The following is a 22,260-nucleotide window of genomic DNA, read 5'->3' as shown; positions in this document are numbered from 1 at the left end:
GAGAGAGAGAGAGAGAACCAAAAGACCACAGTTTTCACCAAGGTAAAAAAAAAAACTCAGATGTATCCAAATGCTACAACAGTAAGGGAGTTTCTTTGTTATAACCGTGCATTACACCCGCCGTATAACGCACACTCTTACATGTCCACCATCCTCAAGCGGTTTGGAAAGCATATACGAGTAACCTCAACGACATACAATAGCTTTCTCACGTGCAAAACTTATGGCTTCCCTTGTGCTGATCATCATTTAAGCGCCCCTGTCAAAAGAAATTTAGAAAAAAAATGAATGAATCACGTCATTGTCATCATCACATCATACATCTAGCCAATAAACCAACGCGGGATCGCACGAGCTTAAACGGATGCGGGGTTAACGTCATACCAAAGACGCCGTCAGTGGTTGGAGCAGGAGCGCCCTCTGGCGTCCTGAAGGTGAAGGACTGCAGCAGGGTGGAGAAGAACAAGAAAATCTCCATCCTGGCCAGCTGCTCTCCAAGACACACACGTCGGCCTGGAAAAATTAATGCCGAGTTGTAAGACCAGCCAACCCTCGCATAGAAGGTTTGTCATCACTACTGCGGTACTTCTGAAGATATCGTTCAGCCTTACCTCCTGAAAACGGCATGAAGGCTTGATGATGACGTTCCCTTCCGCGTCCAGAAACCTTCCGGGGTCAAACCGGTCCGGATCAGGCCAGTAGGCGGGGTCCGTGTGGAGGGAGTTTAGGTTCGGCATTACCTAGGCCTGGATCAAACGATTTAAACCAGATCTAGACTTTTTTATCCGATATTGTTAGCAATTGATGAACACAATAACGTTTTGGCATCAAGGAGTTTCGTTGTGAATCTCAACTGAACCTTTTGGTCTGAATTTGTGCATGGACATGTGATTTTTTTTCATGGACATGTGATGTGATTTTTTTCCAGTAAAAGTTTCTCTTGTTTTGTCAAGAATTCTCAGCTGATGACTGTTCACTTTTGTATTTCTGGAATTCAAGGTGGTTGTTTATTCTTTCAATTATTCAACACTCGGTTAACGCTTTAGAGAAGCTACAGAATAAACTGGTTTCATTAAAAGGTACAATGTATCTCACGGTTTTGGCGTACGGTTCCTAAATGTGTTGATACTAGTAGTTCATATTTTCTTGGTGCTTTATACAATCGGCATAGACTTTGTAGTAAATCTCATAGAAAACACTAACAACAAAGGTTCGAGTACAACCACTTTCAAAGTGAGTGGAGGAACAGGTTATTTTGTGTAGGTACATTTAATTTTAGCAGAATCTCTTTAGATTCAGCAATTAGTGAAATCATTGTTTATTCACAACTAAAAGAAAGGAACATTGATATCCCAGTTCACGTCAGCCATAACTGACCAAACATGCAGGGACATATTAGACATATAACATCATACAATACATTGGGACACACAATTTCAACGTCAAGAAAACTGCAAATTTGGACAAAGGCTTGACTAACGCTGATTGACGTTTTCCCAAACTTCTGTAGTTTCTGTGTAGATATTGCTCATGGCAACTATTGGTGACCATTCAAACTCATACCATCCCTAGCCATGTGTGCAGTAGCGCCATCTAGCAACTTAATAATATATTACAGGTCAAACGATCATTTGAAGCCCTTTATTGTTTGGATTTAACAGAAATGATTGTATAGTTATTCACATTGATAGTATAAAATTGGAATGTTTTGTTGTTTGTCCTTGCTGAAAGCGATAAAACGTTTCATGGCAAAAGATTTCTGAATGTTGACTTGCTGTTGTACTGTCATTTTATACCGCTGCCAACAATTGTATGATGAAACAACTAGAGCAAATACAATTTCTGTATTTTACATTATTTCTCCATACGGTTTACTTGACCATAATGACAGTTTTCACTAGTTTCAAACATTCTATTGGATTAGTTAATTGATGGTGAATATCATTGTGGAATTAAGATAGTATTCAAAACGATACAGTTGTGGGTCCTCCAATACTACGTATCCACATGTACATTGCTGGATCTTGCAATGTTTGTACATTGCTGGAGATTGCAATGTTTTAAAAAAAAGGGAAACATGCATATGTGACAGCAATTTTTTTTTCATTTTTTTTATTCAACAAAAGAACAGAACAAAAGAAGTGGAACTATCCAACTTGACAACATAAATCAAATCAAATGGAAGTAGTATGAAATCATAATAAATAGGTAATATGATATAGTAAAATAAATATAAGCATTGTATAACAAAAGTAAAATCATAAGTCAAATCAACCAACGTAACTCAAATGTACATATGGAAGTAGTATGAAATCATAATAGATAATATGATTTAGTAATATAATTTATACCAAACAACACAGCTGTTCGTTTTCAAAACAACATCGATTCGTCATAGCTCATTATCATTGTTAATGATACTTTCTCATTTAACTGCTTTCTGTGTAGCTATTGAACAATTTGTGGGACACAAAAAGTTTTTCAGTATATTAGCAATGTCAGGGCCTATAAGTGCCATCAATCATCTGCTTTATCCGTGTAAACTGAGCGTAGTAAGAGGCGGCCTTTCTGCGATCACCAAAGTCTCTCCAGACAACGCACAAGTTTCTAAGTGACTCCGCGATGTCAGGATGCGCCATGTCACCATAGATACTCCGCCTCATCTCTAGCGCCTGTTCATGATAGCTGACGGCCTTTCTGTGATCACCAAGGTGACTCAATGCATTGCCCAAGTTGTTAAGTGACGAAGCGATGTCAGGATGTGCGTTGCCCTCACCATAGATACTCCGCCTCATCTCTAGTGCCTGTTCAAAATAGCGGACGGCCTTCCTGTGATCGCCAAGGTGACTCCAGGCGGTACCCAATTTGTTAAGTGACAAGGCGATGGTAGGATGTGCGTTGCCCTCACCATAGATACTCCGCCTCATCTCTTGTGCCTGTTCATGATAGCTGACGGCCTTTCTAAAATCACCAAGGCCACCCCAGACATTACCCAAGTTGTTAAGTGACGAGGCGATGTCAGGATGTGCGTTGCCCTCACCATATATACTCCGCCTCATCTCTAGTGCCTTTTCATGATAGCTGACGGCCTTTCTATAATCACCAAGGCCACCCCAGACATTACCCAAGTTGTTAAGTGACGCAGCGATGTCAGAATGTGCGTTGCCCTCACCATAGATACTCCGCATCATCTCTAGTGCCTGTTCATGATAGCTGACGGCCTTTCTGTAATCACCAAGGTGACTCCAGGCATTGCCCAAGTTGCCTAGTGACGAGGCAATGTCAGAATGTGCGTTGCCCTCACCATAGATACTACGTTTCATTTCTAGTGACTGTTGAAAATATTTGACGGCCTTTCTGTGATCACCAAGGTAACTCCAGGCGGTACCCAAGTTGTTAAATGACGAGGCGATATCAGGGTGTGCTTTGCCCTCACCATAGATACTCCGCCTCATGTCTAGTGCCTGTTCATAATAGCTGACGGCCTTTCTGTAATCACCAAGGTCACTCCAGGCATTGCCCAAGTTGTCAAGTGAGGAGGCGATATCAGGATGTGCATTGCCCTCACAATAGATAATACGTTTTATTTCTAGTGACTGTTGAAAATATTTGACGGCCTTTCTGTGATCACCAAGGTAACTCCAGGCGGTACCCAAGTTGCCTAATGACGAGGAGATGTCAGGATGCGCATTGCCCTCACCATAGATACTCCGCCTCATCTCTAGTGCCTGTTCATGATAGCTGATGGCCTTTCTGTAATCACCAAGGTGACTCCAGACACTGCCCATGTTGTTAAGTGAGGAGGCGATATCAGGATGCGCATTGCCCTCACCATAGATACTCCGCCTCATCTCTAGCGCCTGTTCATGATAGCTGACGGCCGTTCTATAATCACCAAGGTGACTCCAGGTGTTACCCAAGTTGCCTAGTGACGAAGCAATGTCAGAATGTGCGTTGCCCTCACCATAGATACTCCGCCTCATCTCTAGTGCCTGTTCATGATAGCTGACGGCCCTTCTGTAATCACCAAGGTTCTTCCAGGCGGCACCTAAGTCGTTTAGTGACGAGGCGATATTATGATGTGCTTTGCCTTTACCATAGATACTCCGCTTCATCTGCAATGACTGCTGATAATAGTTGACGGCTTTTCTGTTATCACCAAGGTAATACCAGGCGTGACCCATCTTATGAAGCAACCCGTCAATGTGAGGATGAATCGCACCCGTTCCGTGTGTTGATAGCACTGTTTGAAGGGCCTGTTCAAGGCATGTCTTTGATTGGTTGTAGTCGCACAGACTTTCGTATACATCTGCTTGCAGTAGTAAAGAGTTGTCAAATAGAATCGAGGGCTCTTCTACTGGTTGACCGTTGCTAAGTTGCGGAACAAAGTACTTTAAAGGTGTTGCCGTGTAGTAGTATCTCATGAGCTGTTTTACGTTGGAGAAGTGAAAAATTCTCTTTGTTTTTTCCTCCATGTCATCATTGACTGACATTGACGATAAGACTGACATGTTTTCCACCTGACCACGATTGTTCATGTAAGTTCGCAACCTCAGTTCTGCTGAGATGCTGACCAGAACCATTAAGTGATGTGCGTTCTCATCACTAATGGCACCCTTCTTGTGCATATTCTGGATAGTCTCCCAGATTGTGGTCGGCTGTATGTCACAGAGCAGTGCCCAACAAGATACAGCAAGGCTTGAAAAGCGATAAACTTCTTTCTTTACATTCAGCATTCGGGCAGTCGGATCCTGCATTTCGAAAGTCTTGGTATTTTCCATCAACACAGTGTTTGCTAGCAGCCTGGCAATTTCACTTCCATTTTTCTTCAGTTGCTGATTCCATGCAACGGTGTATTTATCGACCAAGCCTTGTTCTCCAGTAATTAATGATACATTTCCCAACACACTCGCTAGGTGGTAGCCTTTCTTAAGATGTAGCTTAACGTCATCTTCAAGAAAATTTGCCATGTGACTTGGTGTGCGAATAAGGAGACATGTTTTACCTCTCCCTAGTGGGGTTTTACATGCATGTGGCATGGCTCCATCGAAAGAAAATCCACGTGGCGTTACAGAGTCATAGAACCAGTTGTCAAGCTTGTTCTTTGACTCGAAGTCATTGAGAGACTTGATCGCCATGGCCGGGAGAATGGTTTCCCCAAGATTGATCACTTTGAGATGAAGGTAATGTGTTAGTGTGTGAAAGTATTCTAGACTGTTTTCTGTTTCCTCCCCTATCAGAATAGCAAATTCCAGATCGGAGTAAGGCGTTACTAGTCCTGTGGCCTGTGAACCCAGTCCTATCATGGCGTATTTGCAGGGAGGGGGGCCCATAACCTCCATACACTCATCTACAAGGTCAGCTATGAATGTTTTTCGCTGATTAACAATTGTGTCAAACAAGGCTTTGTTTGCTTCCACTCTCTTCTTCTCTACCACCGTTATCTCTGGGTCGTTGTCATCTAGGCCATAAGGATCTATTTGCTGCTCAATTCTTTTGATCTCTTCTTCCACAAAACAGCGGCATTCTGTTAACATTGATTTGTGTTTCTCTGCGTCATCCGTGGGTACCGTTTGTTCGATACTCAGGACGTGCTTAACAAAAGATTGTGTTATTCTCTGTATTGTATGTTTGATGTCCTCTTTGTTTACTACCTTTGCTCTCACCAGTGCTGCGTTACTGAGTGCTGCAGCCTTGGTGAAATCACCTCCGTCTTTTGACTTCTCTCCTCTCTTCAGGTAGACATCGCTTAACTTGCAAAGGGGCTCTGTCTCTTTCCAGTGCTGACCTGCATTGGAACATTACATAAACGATCGTTGCAAGATAGTTATGCCCCAAGAGTTTTTTTTTTCAAAATCTTATTTGCACGTTAGCTGACACAGTGTGTGATACACAAATACACACCTGTGTATCTTTTTATAATGACTTTACTTACCTTGCTGTAATAAGTTTAAGAAGTTTATTGCAAATCCATGCCCGAAGGCTAATTGCAAGTTACAAATTGAGTTACAAAAAAACATTTAAACAGAGTTTAAGATAACTTTAGAATGTACATAATAAAATCTAATTGTCTAAAACTATTGTATGTGTCTAAAGCTATGTCTGAAGGGTTTCACTTCTCTTGTGTAAACCATGGAAGACATAATGTCCCATCTTTACTGAAATTTATGGGTTTTGATAAAAGTTATATTGTCACCATGTGACAGGTACACGGAATCACTCACCTTTCACATGAACGGCCTTGAGCGCAGCTGCAAAGTTCCGTTCTGCCGTGTCCAGGTCCCCTGTCTGCAGGGCCCTGCAGCCTTCCTGTAGCTGCTCTTGGTACGTTCTGTAGAAAAGGAGTCACAATTATTGATACTGGGATATTGTAACATTAGCCGATACAGAGCGTATTACTTAAAATGTACTATGAATAGGCTGAGCATCTATCTAACCTGTCAAAAGACAGCAAACAAACCTGTCTGTGAAACCTTCTTGTTTCTCTTTGCTGCTGTTTCCATCTTTCTTGTTTCTGGTCCGTCCCGTTTCTCGGTTTTTCTTTGGAAAGAAGATAATATGAAGATGGAAACTTAGCTTAGATTTGTAAATAATACCCTATCTAATAGCATGTAACGAAAAGTAGGATTTCCAATTGTCAATTAAATAAACTAAACATGCATTTTAAGAAGCACATCGGTTTATTATTTCATCAGTCGCATAAAGCTGGCTACATATCTGTGCAACAGGCCGAATAAAGCATGTTATATAAAAATCATATGGTTGAAAAAGATAAACATTTTCTCACCTTGCGTTCTTGTTCCTTGACTTTCTCTGCGTACTTGATGCGGTGTCTTAGCGTTTCTCTGCCGTCTGAATCTTCACAGCGGTCCAGCGCCGCTCGGTACAGACCAGCTGATTTACTGAACGCTGTCTCGTCCTTACCAACCCTTCCCTTCTCTAGATACACATCTCCCAGGCTCTTCAAGGATTCTATTTCCAAACGTTTGTTTCCTTCCATGATTGCTTTCACTAAAGAATTTGTATAACCTTCAATCAAGTGCATCGCATGTCCTTTCGACTTCTTTTTCACTTCGTGAAGGGTCGTGGACACAGCCAATATGGTATTGCCTGTATTCGTAGCAAAGGCTTTTAGAACCTCTTGTTCATGGACCAGTTTTGTACACTTCTCTGCATATCTGATGCGATGCTGTACAACTTGCTTCTCCTCAGTACTAGTGTAATACCGTAAGAGTTCTGTGTACAACGAGCAGGCCTTGTGGAAGTTCTCTGCTTTATGCTTGTTCATCTTTGCTTTGTGCAGGTACAAATCTCCGAGACCTTTCAAAGCTTCACACTCCAAAACCTGATTTTGAGTACTTATAGCGTGAACCAACTTCCGTGCGTATCCCCTCTCTACAACATCCAGATCAGAACCGCTTTTAAAGATTAAGTCTAGTTCCCGAAATTCGTCCACCACTGTAGACAGCGCTGTGTGTGACATATTTGTTCCTCCTGGCAGTGTTTTCTTTGGTTATGCAATTAGAGTCTTCCTTGTGTATCAAATACGAAAAAGAAGGTTTTGTCCGCAAGTGTCTTCACATTACCTTATATAGTTCTTAAATATCCCGATGAACACGCATCTATGTCGACCGCACTCTGGTTTATTGACCTGAGGAAGAAAAATTGTACCAATCATATTAAGCAGGCTAGCAAAGCAACAACACATTCTTGTTACGAAGACCTATTCTCCACTAGCTATAGGTTCGCACAGCCTCAACTCCAGACACAGCCGGTTGTTTTTACCCTTGGTTTCACAGAGAACGCGGTAAGAGCTATTTGATATGTACCCAAGGCATGTCTTCTTTTGACTAATCATTTATGTAAATGTTCTAATGTTCTAATACTCCGTCTAAAATTTGCCACAACTATGCACGTGTTCATACCACACTAGACATGTAGATATGGTATTGGAAGAGAGAAAAAAAGCACACCAAATACTTCAGGACTTAGCCATGTACTGTTTCTTCTGAAAATTGTACAGAACAATAGGTAACCTATGTTAACCTTGGGCGCGCCTCGTCATGTACGCACGTACAATTCATTATCCCTGAGTAACCTGCCTAAGGCCATGTTGATTATATGGATGACATCCGCGCGCGCATGAATTTTCGACCGTTTCCAAAAACAAAGGTTTCGACCATACTGTAAATCGTACAAAGCTTCTGGGAAATGAGCAAAATATTCCGTGAATTGCACCATAAAAATAGTCGATACTAATGTCGCAGAATGCCAAAACAAATTCCCAAGGAAAAGAAGAAAATGTTTTTAAAAAATTAAATGAAGTCTTTTATTTAATTGTATGTGTTTAGACTAAGATTCCAGTCACACATGCAAGAGTGTTGTACGATCGGATACGTACTCGTTCTTGGTTGAGTCAAATATCATAAACTTTCATGGAAAAAACAATGATAATAAATCATTTTCTCCTGTGTGAAAGAGCGCCAAGGTTACACGTGATCTACTTGCATCGTAGTGTAACAAACGATCAAATATTCTTTTGCTCTACTTTAAAATGTACAACAAATCTAATGTTAACTAGATTTCCACGATCTCATACCTCATGACTGACAAAGTAAAGAATTATTCCTCCTGATTATGCAAATAGGATCCTCATTTGCATGAATTATACCAGTTGATCATATTTTCCACCAAAAGACAGCCTTATCTTAACAAAGAAAGTCATTCTATAATTTCTTCATAAATCATGCAAATGAGGTTGTTATTTGAATAATTTATATTTAATGTTGTCCACCTTCACTTAACTTTCAAATACCTTAAGTATGAAATTCCAGGCGGTTACCATTATGGAATTATAAAATTTTCTCATTAATTATGCAAATTAACTGTTAATTTACATAATTAATATCTGCCTGTGGTTCTCTCGTTCTCAATTACGTATGTCACAAGCTTGAGTAGTCCTATAATGTAATGCAGCTGATTAATAGAATTTCCTCATAAATTATACAAATTACATCCAGATTTGCATAATCGTCGCATAATTATGTCAATCGTCCCTAAGCTACATGTACCTACATACCAAGAATCGCAACGATCCATCAACCGGTTCTTGAATTATCCTCTTTTGTATATTTTTGAAGAAACGCCCCTGCAGTTCCTGAGCAAGCCGCTAGGGGCCCCAAACCTACGTCACTCCTTCCCCAGCACAAGAGCTACCTACCATTTAAATTTCGTGCCCCCAGCACGTCCAGATCATGAGATATCAAAACCGGAAGTTCCGCTGCACTACCACAACAAGCCGCCAGGGGGCCCAAAATCCAATCATTTCTAGTTCTCATCAAGACCTACCCACTTACCAAGTATGAAGACAATCCATTTAAGCCTTATCGAGTTATCGTGTTTACAGACACACAGACAAAAAAAAACGAACGCCTCTGAAAACATAACCTTCTTGGCGAAGGTAACAACATTATGGTGATCTAAGATACCCATGTTATGTTTCAGAATAAAAATCTCTGTCCGTGTGAACTGACAACATGATCGAAACATGTCTATATCGTCAGGACGATCTCAGTATTAACAGGTATGGAATGTTGACTTACCGGCGGCAAAACATATCGCCAACGCCGAACCGATCAAAAAAACCCGCGATAGTCCAATCTTGTCGGTCCTCACACGGTAACGTTCCTCAGTACTGTATCCTTGTTGTCCGTACGGTCTCGAAACACGTTTCGAAGAAAGGGTAAGGTTGAAAACCTGGAGTTCACTACGGCTTGGCGTATGACGTGCCCCCAAACTAGTATTCGAGACTACACAGAACGAGCGAGAGAAACCTTGAATACTGGGTTCGCCCAAGGGTAGGCCAATCAGATTGTCCGATAGTAATTGACAAAGAGAACTTGTAAATCTGGTTTGCGTTCGAACCCCGCCCAAATACAGACCCCTCTTGTTTAATTTAAAGACCTGTTTTTCTAGTAAAAATCCACGAAATCTCTACCACATCCTCTTTATTCAGTAGTGTATCGTTTTATCCGTATACTTTACCGTCTAGTGCTAAAGGAACAATGTAAATAAGCCTGTCTATAGCGTACAAATCGTACAAGATCACCCTGTGTTCGCTGACCCATAATAATGACATAATAATTATAATTGGTCACGTTGCATCGCGTTTAAGCAATGACGCGAGTTAGATACGTCACAGGAGTCTACTAGTGAGGCACTAGTTGTTATGATAAGTTGACCTGGCCGATATGAGACATAGTTTATAAATAGATAACAAAACCAGACGGACTGTATCTGCGTAGATATCAATATAGGCTACGTCACAATAAGCAAGCCTGTTAAAAACAAAACTCCGGGCCGTGTTACTAGCTTGGTTCTTGATAACGATCTTCTATCCGACCTCCATTGTCCCAGTGTTTACGTTGTTGTCAACAATTAATCAAATCCTGACAGTTTTTTTTAAATACTAATGTTTCTCTTTATTCCAAATAATCATAGATATTGGTGTCCGTGACAGGGGAGTCAATTTAGCGGATATATGGAAATCAGATGGTTTCACGATATTGTATTTATCAATTGAAAGTAAAGATTGAAAGATTTTTTTAATACTTTAATACAATACTGTGTTAGGCCATGTTGATTTGATTATATGGATGACGTCCTCTGGGAAACACAAAACTGATGCGAGCGTGCGAAAAAAAGTTTGGCAAAAGAAAAAGTTGATTCATTATGAAATCTACGTAGTCATGACGTTTGACGTAACACACCGAGTATGGTATTGCGAATAATAGACTCTTTATTTGCATTTCTTCACATTTTCTTCCTTTTCTTTAGAATTGCTTTTGACATACTTCGACAATTGTCAATTCACGGCATATATTTTCTCGTTTTACAGCTGCTTGAACGATTTATAGTATGGTCGTAAGCGTTTTGGAAACAGAAGAAGAAAATTCATGCGCGCACGGATGCCATCCACATGATCAGATATATATGGCCTATGAGCGACATTGAAACAATACTGTGTTACACATAAACAACGGCTCTTGCAGTGAGCTTTGTGGCTGAATTGTGAGGAGCATTTCTTGAGGCCTAATCGCAAGGGTCTGGAGCGACTGCCATTCGGTGCTAACTCAGGTGACCTTGATACGACCCCAGGTGCGGCCATTATAGGACTGCAAGGTTTGAAAGGGATGCTGGGATGGCTCCATATTCCTCCTTCACTCGGTGTAGGGCAGCTGAGTATCACTCAAACACTGTCATCCAGGATAAAGCTGACTCTGTTTTTCGCCTTTTCGTCCTCCTTTTCTTTGTTCTCTACTCGAGGCAGAGCTTGGGTTTCACAGGCAAATGTAGTATACCATCCTCTGTGTGTTTTTAGTCATTTGTAAATCCTTCCTGACCACTTAGATTTCAAAGGGGCCTACAAGCCCTTTTTCGTAAGGCGTAATCAGGCCGTTTTATAAATAGACTTCGTAATTCGTAGGCAGCCTCCGCAAAAATCAACGTAATTCATAATTGGACATTAGCCGCAAATCGTAAAGTCGTAATCAGCTCTGAAACTTTAACGTTACATCATGTTGCAATCTTTATAGCTAGAGGGATTTAGACTGTCACCATATATTATATATATATATATATATTATATATTATATATATATATATATATATATATATGAATGTGTTTGAGTAAGAATAATGCTGCAATGTTGCTAAGGTAAACATCATGCATTTGCTTTACAAATGTTACCTTTATAGTTTTAACCTATTTCTATTTGCATGCTCGCATCAGTCCTGGAGCGCCCAGAAAATGTCATTCATATAATCAAAACAATATGGTCTAAGTTACAAATACATCCTTGCACATTGAACCAGAGACTTTAAAATTTATTCCTTACCAGTCATTTTAGTTCTCCATTATACCCAATAAATACTACAGCAATCATCGTAATTAAAGTCCTTAAGAATAGAACAAAGAAACCTTGTCACCATAGGACCAGCCTCATGATGATCTCAGATTACATGATAATGAGCTTTGAGAAAAATGTTAATGCACAATAAGTCTTATAGCCTCTTTCTCTTGATTGCCATATTCGTTTTACATTCTTAGACATTAAATCATGCAATCTTACATATATGAAACTTAAATTATGAAGAAAAAAACATGACAGACAGGCCTACACATATCTCTATCAACTTTGGTCATATATTAAACTTTGGTCATATGTATGCATATTGCAGAGAAAGGAAAAAAAAGATTAAAGATTACTGGCAAGTCAATAGGCTACGACATTTAATTTAGCAGAATTTCAATGGATTCAGCAATTCAATTTCAACGTCAAGAAAACTGCAAATTTGGACAAAGCCTTGACAAACGTTGATTGGCGTTTTGCCAAACTTCTGTAGTTACTATGTAGGTAGATATTGCCCATACCAACTATTGGTGACCATTCAAACTCATACCATCCCTAGCCATGTGTGCAGTAGCGCCATCTAGCAACCTCATAATATATTACAGGTGAAATGATCATTTGGAGCCCTTTATTGTTTGGATTTAACAGAAATTTAACTGCATAGTTATCCACATTGATCGTATAAAGTTGGAATGCTTTGTTGGAAACAGTTTGTCCGATAAAACGTTTCATGTCGAAATATTTCTGATTGTTGACTTGCCGTTGTACTGTCATGTTATACATTTGTACCTCTGCCAACAATTGTATTATGAAACAACTAGAGCAAATACAATTATTGTATTTTACATGATTTCTCCATACGGTTTAATTGACCATAATGACCATAGTTTTCACTAGTTTCAAACATTCTATTAGGTTAGTTAATGGAGGGTGAATATCATTGTGGAATTAAGATGGTATTTAAAACGATACAGTTGTGGGTCCTTCAATACTACATATCCAAATGTACATTGCTTGATCTTGCAATCTTTAAAAAAAACGGGAAACATGTCACGGCCAATTTATAACAAACAACATAGCTCTTCACTTCGGTTTTTAAAACAACATAAATTCGTCATAATTCATAATCATTGTTTTCTGCTTTCTGTGTAGCTATTTAACGATTTCTGGGACACAAAAAGTTCGTCAGTATATTAGCAATGTCAGGGCCTATAAGTCCCATCAATCATCTGCTTTATCCGTGTAAACTGAGCGTAGTAAGAGGCGGCCTTTCTGCGATCACCAAAGTCTCTCCAGGCAAGGCACAAGTTTTTAAGTGAGTTCGCGATGTGAGGATGTGCCATGTCCTCACCATAGACATTCCGCCTCATTTGTAGTGCCTGTTCATGATAGCTGACGGCCTTTCTGTAATCACCAAGGTCTCTCCAGGCATTACCCAAGTTGTTAAGTGACGAGGCGATGTCAGGATGTGCGTTGCCCTCAATATAGATACTCCGCCTCATCTCTAGTGCCTGTTCATGATAGCTGACGGCCTTTCTGTAATCACCCAGGCCAATCCAGGCATTACCCAAGTTGTTAAGTGACGAGGTGATATCAGGATGTGCGTTGCCCTCACCATAGATACTCCGCCTCATCTCTAGTGCCTGTTCATGATAGCTGACGGCCTTTCTGTAATCGCCAAGGTGACTCCAGGTGGTACCCAAGTTGTTAAGTGACTTGGCGATGTCATGATGTGCGTTGCCCTCACCATAGATACTCCGCATCATCTCTAGTGCCTGTTCATGATAGCTGACTGCCTTTCTGTAATCACCAAGGTCACTCCAGGTATTAGCGAAGTTGTTAAGTGACGCGGCGATGTCAGGATGTGCGTTGCCCTCACCATAGATACTCCGCATCATCTCTAGCGCCTGTTCATGATAGCTGACGGCCTTTCTGTAATCACCAAGGTTCTTCCAGGCGACACCCAAGTTGCCTAGTGACGAAGCGATGTCAGAATGTGCGTTGCCCTCACCATAGATACTCCGCCTCATCTCTAGCGCCTGTTCATGATAGCTGACTGCCTTTCTATGATCACCAAGGTTCTTCCAGGCGGCACCCAAGTTGTTAAGTGACGAGGCGATATCAGGGTGTGCGTTGCCCTCACCATAGATACTCCGCATCATCTCTAGTGCCTGTTCATAATAGCTCACGGCCTTTCTGTAATCACCAAGGTCACTCCAGGCATTACCCAAGTTGTTAAGTGACCAGGCGATATCAGGATGTTCAGTGTTCTTACCATGAATACTCCGCCTCATCTGTAGTGACTGCGCTTGATAGCTGACAGCCTTTCTATGATCACCAAGTTTACCGCAGGCGTTACCCATCTTAACAAGTAACCCGGCAATGCTAGGATGAATTACACCCGTTCCGTGTGTTGATAGCACTGTTTGAATTTCCTGTTCAAGGCATGTCTTCGATTGGTTGTAGTCGCACAGACTTTCGTAAACATATGCTTGTAGTAGTAAAGAGTTGTCGAAAATAATCGAGGGCTCTTCTACTTGTTGACTGTTGCTAAGTTGCGAAACAAAGTATTTCAAAGGTGTTGCCGTGTAGTAGTATCTCTTGAGCTGTGTTTACGTTGGAGAAGTGGAAAATTCTCTTTATTTTTTCCTCAATGTCAGCATTGACTGACATTGACGATAAGACTGACATGTTTTCCACCTGACCACGATTGTTCATGTAAGTTCGCAACCTCAGTTCTGCTGAGATGCTGACCAGAACCATTAAGTGATGTGCGTTCTTATCACTAATGGCACCCTTCTTGTACATAGCCTGTATAGTCTCCCAGATTGTGGTCGGCTGTATGTCACAGAGCAGTGCCCAACAAGATACTGCAAGGCTTGAAAAGCGATAAACTTCTTTCTTTACATTTAGCATTTGGTCAGTCGGATTCTGCATTTCAAACGTCTTGGTATTTTCCATCAAGATATTGTTTGCTAGTAGCCTGGCAATTTCACTTCCATTTTTTTTCAGTTGCTGATTCCATGCAACGGTATATTTGTCGACCAAGCCTTGTTCTCCAGTAATTAATGATACATTTCCCAACACACTCGCTAGGTGGTAGCCTTTCTTAAGATGTATCTTAACGTCAACTTCAAGAAATTTTGCCATGTGGTGTGGTGTACGAATAAGGAGGCATGTTTTACCTCTCCCTAGTGGGGTTTTACATGCATGTGGCATGGCTCCATCGAAAGAAAAGCCACGTGGCGTTACAGAGTCGAAGAACCAGTTGTCAAGCTTGTTCTTTGACTCGAAGTCATTGAGAGACTTGATCGCCATGGCCGGGAGAATGGTTTCCCCTAGATTGATCACTTTGAGATGAAGGTAATATGTGAGGTTTTTAAAGTATTCTAGACTGTTTTCTGTTTCCTCCTCTATCAAAATAGCAAACTCCAGATCGGAGTATGGTGTTACTAGTCCTGTGGCCTGTGAACCCAGTCCTATCATGGCGTACTTACAGGGAGGGGGACCCATAACCTCCATACACTCATCTACAAGGTCAGATATGAATGATTTTCGCTGATGAACAATAGTGTCAAACAGGGCTTTGTTTGCTTCCACTCTCTTCTTCTCTACTTCCATTGTCTCTGGGTCGTTGTCATCTAGGCTGTAAGGATCTATCTGCTGCTCAATTCTTTTGATTTCTTCTTCCACATAGCAGCGGCATTCTGTTAACATTGATTTGTGTTTCTCTACGTCATCCGTGGGTACCGTTTGGTCGATACTCAGGACGTGCTTAACAAAAGATTGTGTTATTTCCTGGCATGTTTTCTTGATGCCCTCTCTGTGTTCTATCTTTGCTCTCACCAGTGCTGCGTTACTGAGTGCTGCAGCCTTGGTGAAATCACCTCCGTCTTTTGACTTCTCTCCTCTCTTTAGGTAGACATCGCTTAATTTGCAAAGGGGCTCTGTCTCATTCCAGTGCTGACCTGCATTGGAACATGAAACGATCGTTGCTAGATACCTATGCCCCAAGAGGTTTTTTTTTTCAAAAGCTCATTTGCGCGTTAGCTGACACAGTGTGTGGTACACAAATACACACCTGTGTACTCGTATCTTTTTATATTGACTTCACTGACCTTGCTGTAATAAGTTCATTGCATGCGCAAATCCATGCCCGAAGGCTAATTGCAAGTTACAGACATAACGAAACATTGAAACAGGGTATAAAATAACTTTAAAATGTAACGAAATATGAAATCTAATTGTCTAAAACTATTGCTATGTCTAAAACTGTGTCTGAAGGGTTTGACTTCTCGTTTGTAAACCATGGAAGACATAATGTCCTACCTTTTCTAAAATTTGTGGGTTTTGATAAAATCTAGATTGTCATCATGTGGCAGGTACACTCACCTTTCCCATGAACGGCCTTGAGCGCTGCTGCAAAGTTCCGTTCTGCCGTGTCCAGGTCCCCTGTCTGCAGGGCCCTGCAGCCCTCCTGTAGCTGGTCTTGGTACGTTCTGTAGAAAAGGAGTCACAATTATTGATACTGTAACTTAAGCCCATACAGGACGTGAGACTTTTAATGTACTGTTAATATGCTGAGCATCAATCTCATCTTGTCGGTGCAAAACTAAATAAAAGACAGCAAACAAACCTGTCTGTGACTTCCTGTTTGTCTTTGCTGCTGTTTCCAACTTTCTTGTTTCTGGTTCGTCCCGATTCTCGGCGTTTCTGTGGAAAGAAGATAATGAATGAAGATGGAAAATTAGCTTAGATTTGTAAACAATAACCTAGTAGCACGTAAGAAAAGTAGGATTTCCAATCGTCAATTAAATATACAGAACATGCATTTTGACAAGGATTTTGGGTCATTATTTTGTGCAACAAGCCAAAAACATATAAAAATTATATGATTGAAAATGATTAACATTTTCTAACCTTGCGTTCTTTTTCCTTGACTTTCTCTGCGTACTTGATGCGGTGTCTTAGCGTTTCTCTGCCGTCTGAATCTTCACAGCGGTCCAGCGCCGCTCGGTACAGACCAGCTGATTTACTGAACGCTGTCTCGTCCTTACCAACCCTTCCCTTCTCTAGGTACACATCTCCCAGGCTCTTCAAGGATTCTATTTCCAAACGTTTGTTCCCTTCCACGATTGCTTTTACCAAAGAATTTGTATAACCTTCAATCAAGGGCACCGTACCATGTCCTTTCAACCTGGGCTTCTTTCTCACTTCGTGAAGGGTTTTGGACACAGCCAATATGGTATTGCCTGTATTCGTAGCACACGCTTTTAGAACCTTTTGATCATGGACCAGTTTCGTACATTTCTCTGCATATCTGATGCGATGCTGTACAACTTGCTTCTCCTCAGTACTAGTGTAATACCGTAAAAGTTCTGTGTACAACGAGCAGGCCTTGTGGAAGTTTTCTGCTTTATGTTTTTTCATCTTTGCTTTGTGCAGGTACAAGTCTCCGAGACCTTTCAAGGCTTCACACTCCAAAACCTCATTTTGAGTACTTATAGCGTGAACCAACTTCCGTGCGTATCCCCTCTCTACAACATCCAGATCAGAACCGCTTTTAAAGATTAAGTCTAGTTCCCGAAATTCGTCCACCACTGTAGACAGCTCGGTGTGTGACATTTTTGTTCCTCCTGACAGGGTTTCTTTGCTTAGCAATCAGAATCTGTTCTTTGATCTTGCTTCCTTACAAGCACGATATAGAAGATTATGACCAACAGTGTCCTCACATTGTCGTACAGTTCTTCATGGTACCAATATTGCTTATGTTATGCTTTGTCGAAGGCACTCGGGCTCATTGACCTGAGAGAGAATAAGAATTGCACGAATCATGGACGTGCTGAATGTATATATACAATTACGTTAGGACATTGATTATATGGATGGCATCCTCTGTAATAATTTGGCACCAGTTAATGAAGAAGCAGAGTGTGTACCAGTCCAGAACCATTTAAAACTCTCGTGAATGTTTCTTTAAGCAAAAGGAAGAGGAGACAAAGGTGAATCTTTATCATTTTTGCAACGGGATGGGGGAGGGGGGCGGTAGGCTAGCAAATCAGAAACATGTACATTCTTGCTTCGAAGAGTTTTAAGCCCCGCTAGGTGCGAAGTGCGTGTACAGTGTTCTGTATTGTCAACTGTATGTCATACCTTATACCTTATGGTAAAAATCTGTAGCCTGATCTACGTAAAAACTCACCTTTTATTCTCCACTGGTGTCTTAGGTTTCAGCTCGCGACGGCGTATGTCGACGTCCCCTCGAAAAATGCGGAAGTCCCCTGAGTGACTCACCTTTACGAAAGGGGGATTCCCCTTGGAATGTTCCATTCATCGAGAGGCGTGACAAGGTTTATCTGGCGCTTTACGTCTTAACGTCTCTATAAATAATGAGTAGTATGAGTACATACGTTTGTTTGTTTCATGATCAGCTTTGTTTATTTGTTTTATTTTGAAAGAAGAAGTCCCCAGGTGTACTCACATCCTTAACTAGAGTTCCCCGATCTCATACCTTCGCCAAATGATGTTAATCTTTATGACTGACAAATTATACATTAGATTATTCCCCCGATTTAAGAAATAGGAACCTAATTTTCATGAATTATATCATTTTATCATAATCTCAACCAAAAAACAGTCTTATACTAACAAACAATGCATTCTAGCATTTCCTAATAACTTATGCAAATGAGGTCCTGATTTGAATAAATTATGTTTAATGATGTTCACCTCAATTTAACTTTCAAATACCACAAGTATGAAATTCCAGGCAGTTATCATTACATAATTATAAACTTTTCTCATTAATTATGCAAATTAAGTCATTATTAACATAATCAATATTTTCCTGTGTTTCTTTCGTTGTCAATTACCAATGTCACAAGCTTTAATTGTCCTATCATGGAATACAGCTGATTTATAGAATTTCCCCATAAATTATGCAAATTACATCCATATTTGCATAATTTTCACATAATTATATTAAGCATCACGTAAGCTACCTACATACCAAAAATCATGACGATCCGTCAACCGGTTCTTGAGTTATCCCCTTTTGAATATTTTCAAAAATATATCGCTGCAGTTCCAGAGCAAGCCACTAGGGGGCCTAAACTCACGTCACTTCTTCCCCAGCACAAGAGCTACCTACCATCTAAATTTCATCACCATAGCATGTCTAGATCATGAGATATCAAAACCGGAAGTTCAGCTGCAGTACCATAACAAGCCGCTAGGGGGTCCAAAATCTAATCATTTTGAGGTCTCATCAAGACCTACCCACCTACCAAGTATCAAGACAATCCATCAAGGCCTTCTCAAGTTATCGTGTTTACAGACAGACAGACAGACAGACAGACACACACATACACGAACGCCCCTGAAAACATAACCTTCTTGGCGAAGGTAATGACATGTAGGAGTTCATAATTCAGGAATATTCCATTGGCCAAACGGTAGGACTAGGCAATGTAAACCGTAATTTTCAGCGATCTGCATAAGAGTTCCTGCGATCAAGCTTTGTGCTAAAATTCCCACAAACTTACTACGCATAACGCTTCATTCACGTTTTACACCTAATGCACATATGGCGCTTCATGTTTGATGCCAAGTCAGAGAATCTGGGTTTACAATCACATTAAATTGATACGGCCGTAGCATACTTGTCAAGTAGGTCAGCAGAATGTACTGTGCCTGCTAGAAGCCTTATTGTATTGAAGAATCAAAAGACCTGCGCCTGTGGGCACCTGTGTAGTATGAAGGAAGTGTGGGGACGTGAAAGTATGTTTTGCGGTTTTCATTGGATGTTTAGTTAATGATGCATCATAGTTTTGCCCGTTGCAGATATTGATATTTTGGTTCAAAAGCGTTATGAAGATGATTTTATGGACCATATAGATGACGTCATCATATTTTATTGCCCCAAATGTAATCATCTTTAAAGTTATAATATAGCACTTTGGTACAAATAACTGCAATAAAAGTATGATTTCCATGTGCATAATGGTCAAAGCTACAAATGTACGTTTGCACAAATTGATATCTACTAATTACCCGTAGTTATTAGAGAATAACTAGATTTTAATTAGGCAATCAGCTCTACAAACAGATCTTTTCCGTAGACCGCGGGCGTTAATGGTAATGAAACGTACCACGTATTAGGCTGAGAGTCAGAATCCATTGTCCATTGTCACTAACTATAATGTCCTTGCCTTTGTTTTGGTCGTCTTTGTGTAGCTTTCCAGATTTGCCTTTGTCCGATGGGGTGAGTAGGTTGTCCCCGTGTTGCACGATGGCGAGTGACGAAGGTAATAGTGGTGAGTTGACGAGTAGATCGCGTAGCAGCGTGTCCGGCGTTTCTGCTGTGCCCCGTCGGAATGATCGTCCTGTAGAACACGTGCAGGTCTGCTCATGCTGTTTACATCACGCTGGTCATACTCGTACTGTCTACGTCATAATATGTCCACTCTTGTTCTTCCTCCCTTTGAACGTTCTCTTCTTCTGTTTGCTGTTTGCTAGCCGCCGAACGCCGATCTGTCTCCTCTCGAACGGCCCTCCTTCTTCTTCGTTACTGCCCAGCACTACAGAGTAGTATTATTGGCAGTCGTTACGCATTGTTAGTAACAGTTGTGCCCGGTACATAAAAAACAAAGGGAAAAACAAGGAGAGCTGAGAAAGGAGCATAAGACAACTGATTTTGTGTGTGCTAAAGACAGGACAAGTGCATTAGTGCGTTAGTAATATTTACATATATACAAGACATGATGGGGTGGCTCAATGCAGCAGGGTCCTCGCCAGTTCAGATTTGAACTGGGCGAGAGACCCCGCCTCCACCGCACCAGGCTCAAGTTCGTTCCATTCCCTGATGGTACGGGGGAAGAACGAGAGCCTGTAAAAGTTGTTTCTGCTCGCGATGGCCTGCAATGTTTGAGTGTGATTGATGCGGCGGGAGCATCGAGCCACCGGGACAATCCTGGTTGAGTGTGGGATGGAGACAGCATTATGTATAATCTAACTAACCTCCAACCACCTGTTCGACATTTCTCGTATCTCTCATATCTCTCGGAGCAACATGTTATTTTGTGCAGGTACACTTAATTTAGCAGAATCTCATTACATTCAGCAATTCAAATAACTGACAACTTTTCATGGCAAATAAAAGATTCATAATTGTTGAGTCTGCTATTGTACTGTGGTGTTATACCTCTGACACATTTGCCCAAAATTGTATGATGAAACAGCTAGAGCTAATACAATTTCTCCACAGGGTTTCATTAATTGACCTTGATGACCAGTTTTCACTAGTTTCAAACATTCTACTAGGTTAGTTAATGGGTGGTAAATATCATTGTGGAATTGAAGATGGTATTCAAAACGATACAGTTGTGGGTCCTTCAATACTACGTATCCAAATGTACATTGATGGATCTTGCAATGTTCATAAAAAACGGGAAACATATGGCGGCAGCTTTATACCCAACGACATAGCTGTTAACTTTCGTTTTCAAAAAGATATTCATTCGTCATAGTTGCCTTCGACTGAAGGCTATGCCTTCGGAGAAGGTTATGAAATCGGTTTTGCACTGTTTGGCAGATTAGGCACGATAACTCTTGAAGGCAAGGTCCGAGGTTCACGATTTTTGGCAGGCAGGTTGATTTAGGGGTGGCCATTGTCAAGGCTAAAAATGGGCTTCGTGGGGGGTTCCTAAGTCACTGTAGTTGACCTTGGTTTTTGGTGTTTTTTCCTTGTCATCAAGATATCTCGAGAATCCTTAAATGTATGTTCATTATTTTTAGTGGGCAAGTTACCGTTGAAAATGCCGAGGTCAAGTTCAAAGATGGGCCCCGTGGGGGTTTCTATGTCACTGCAGTTGTACCTTTGTTTTTTTGTGTTTTTTCTTGTCATCAAGATAACTCGAGAATCTTTAAATGGATGTTCATGTTTTTAGTTGGCAAGTTACCATTGAAAATACCAAGGTCAAGTTCGGATATGGGCCTCGTGGGGGTTCCCATGTCATTGATTTTGACCTTTTGTGGTGGTCGTTATTGTTGTTAGCGGGATAATTCGAGAATCTGCAAATGGATGTTCACGATTTTTTGCGAGCAAGTTACCGTTGACGACAGCAAGATCAAGTTCGGAAATGGGCGTCGTGGGAGGTCCGTACGTTACTGCAGTAACACTGGTCTCTTTAAATTTAGAAAAGACACCAGCAACCCCAAGTATGAAATTCCAGGCAGTTAGCATTATGGAATTATTACATTTTCTCATCAATTATGCAAATTAAGTATTAATTTACATAATCAATATCTGCCTGTGTTTCTCTCGTTCTCTAATTACGTCACAAGCTTG

The 22,260-nt window shown here is 40.9% G+C and overlaps 2 protein-coding genes across 2 annotated transcripts in view; both read right to left on the bottom strand.

Moving 5' to 3' along the window:
• Positions 1–1,839: 1,839 nt before the first annotated feature.
• LOC109484910 overlaps positions 1,840–22,260 on the bottom strand; it is a 37,605-nt gene continuing 17,184 nt past the window's right edge. Inside the window, 5 exon segments of the mRNA XM_019788260.1 lie at positions 1,840–2,509; positions 2,511–5,788; positions 6,225–6,331; positions 6,461–6,540; positions 6,788–7,651. Of these exon segments, the coding sequence (XP_019643819.1) occupies positions 2,426–2,509; positions 2,511–5,788; positions 6,225–6,331; positions 6,461–6,540; positions 6,788–7,483 (4,245 nt within the window). The 5' untranslated portion in view covers positions 7,484–7,651 and the 3' untranslated portion in view covers positions 1,840–2,425.
• LOC109484915 lies at positions 12,492–18,215 on the bottom strand. The gene is made up of 5 exons (XM_019788264.1): positions 16,833–18,215; positions 16,549–16,625; positions 16,305–16,411; positions 15,060–15,880; positions 12,492–14,275 (listed from the first exon to the last, which is right to left on the bottom strand). Exons 1-5 carry the CDS (start codon positions 17,535–17,537, stop codon positions 13,115–13,117), a joined length of 2,871 nt encoding a protein of 956 aa, XP_019643823.1. The 5' UTR covers positions 17,538–18,215; the 3' UTR covers positions 12,492–13,114.

The sequence above is a fragment of the Branchiostoma belcheri genome, unplaced genomic scaffold (assembly GCF_001625305.1).
Source record: "Branchiostoma belcheri isolate BF01 breed outbred unplaced genomic scaffold, Haploidv18h27 scaffold71, whole genome shotgun sequence".
NCBI classification, from domain to species: Eukaryota; Metazoa; Chordata; class Leptocardii; order Amphioxiformes; family Branchiostomatidae; genus Branchiostoma; species Branchiostoma belcheri.
The sequence above is the reverse complement of the archived record's forward strand: the minus strand, read 5'-3'. Positions and strand labels throughout refer to the sequence as shown.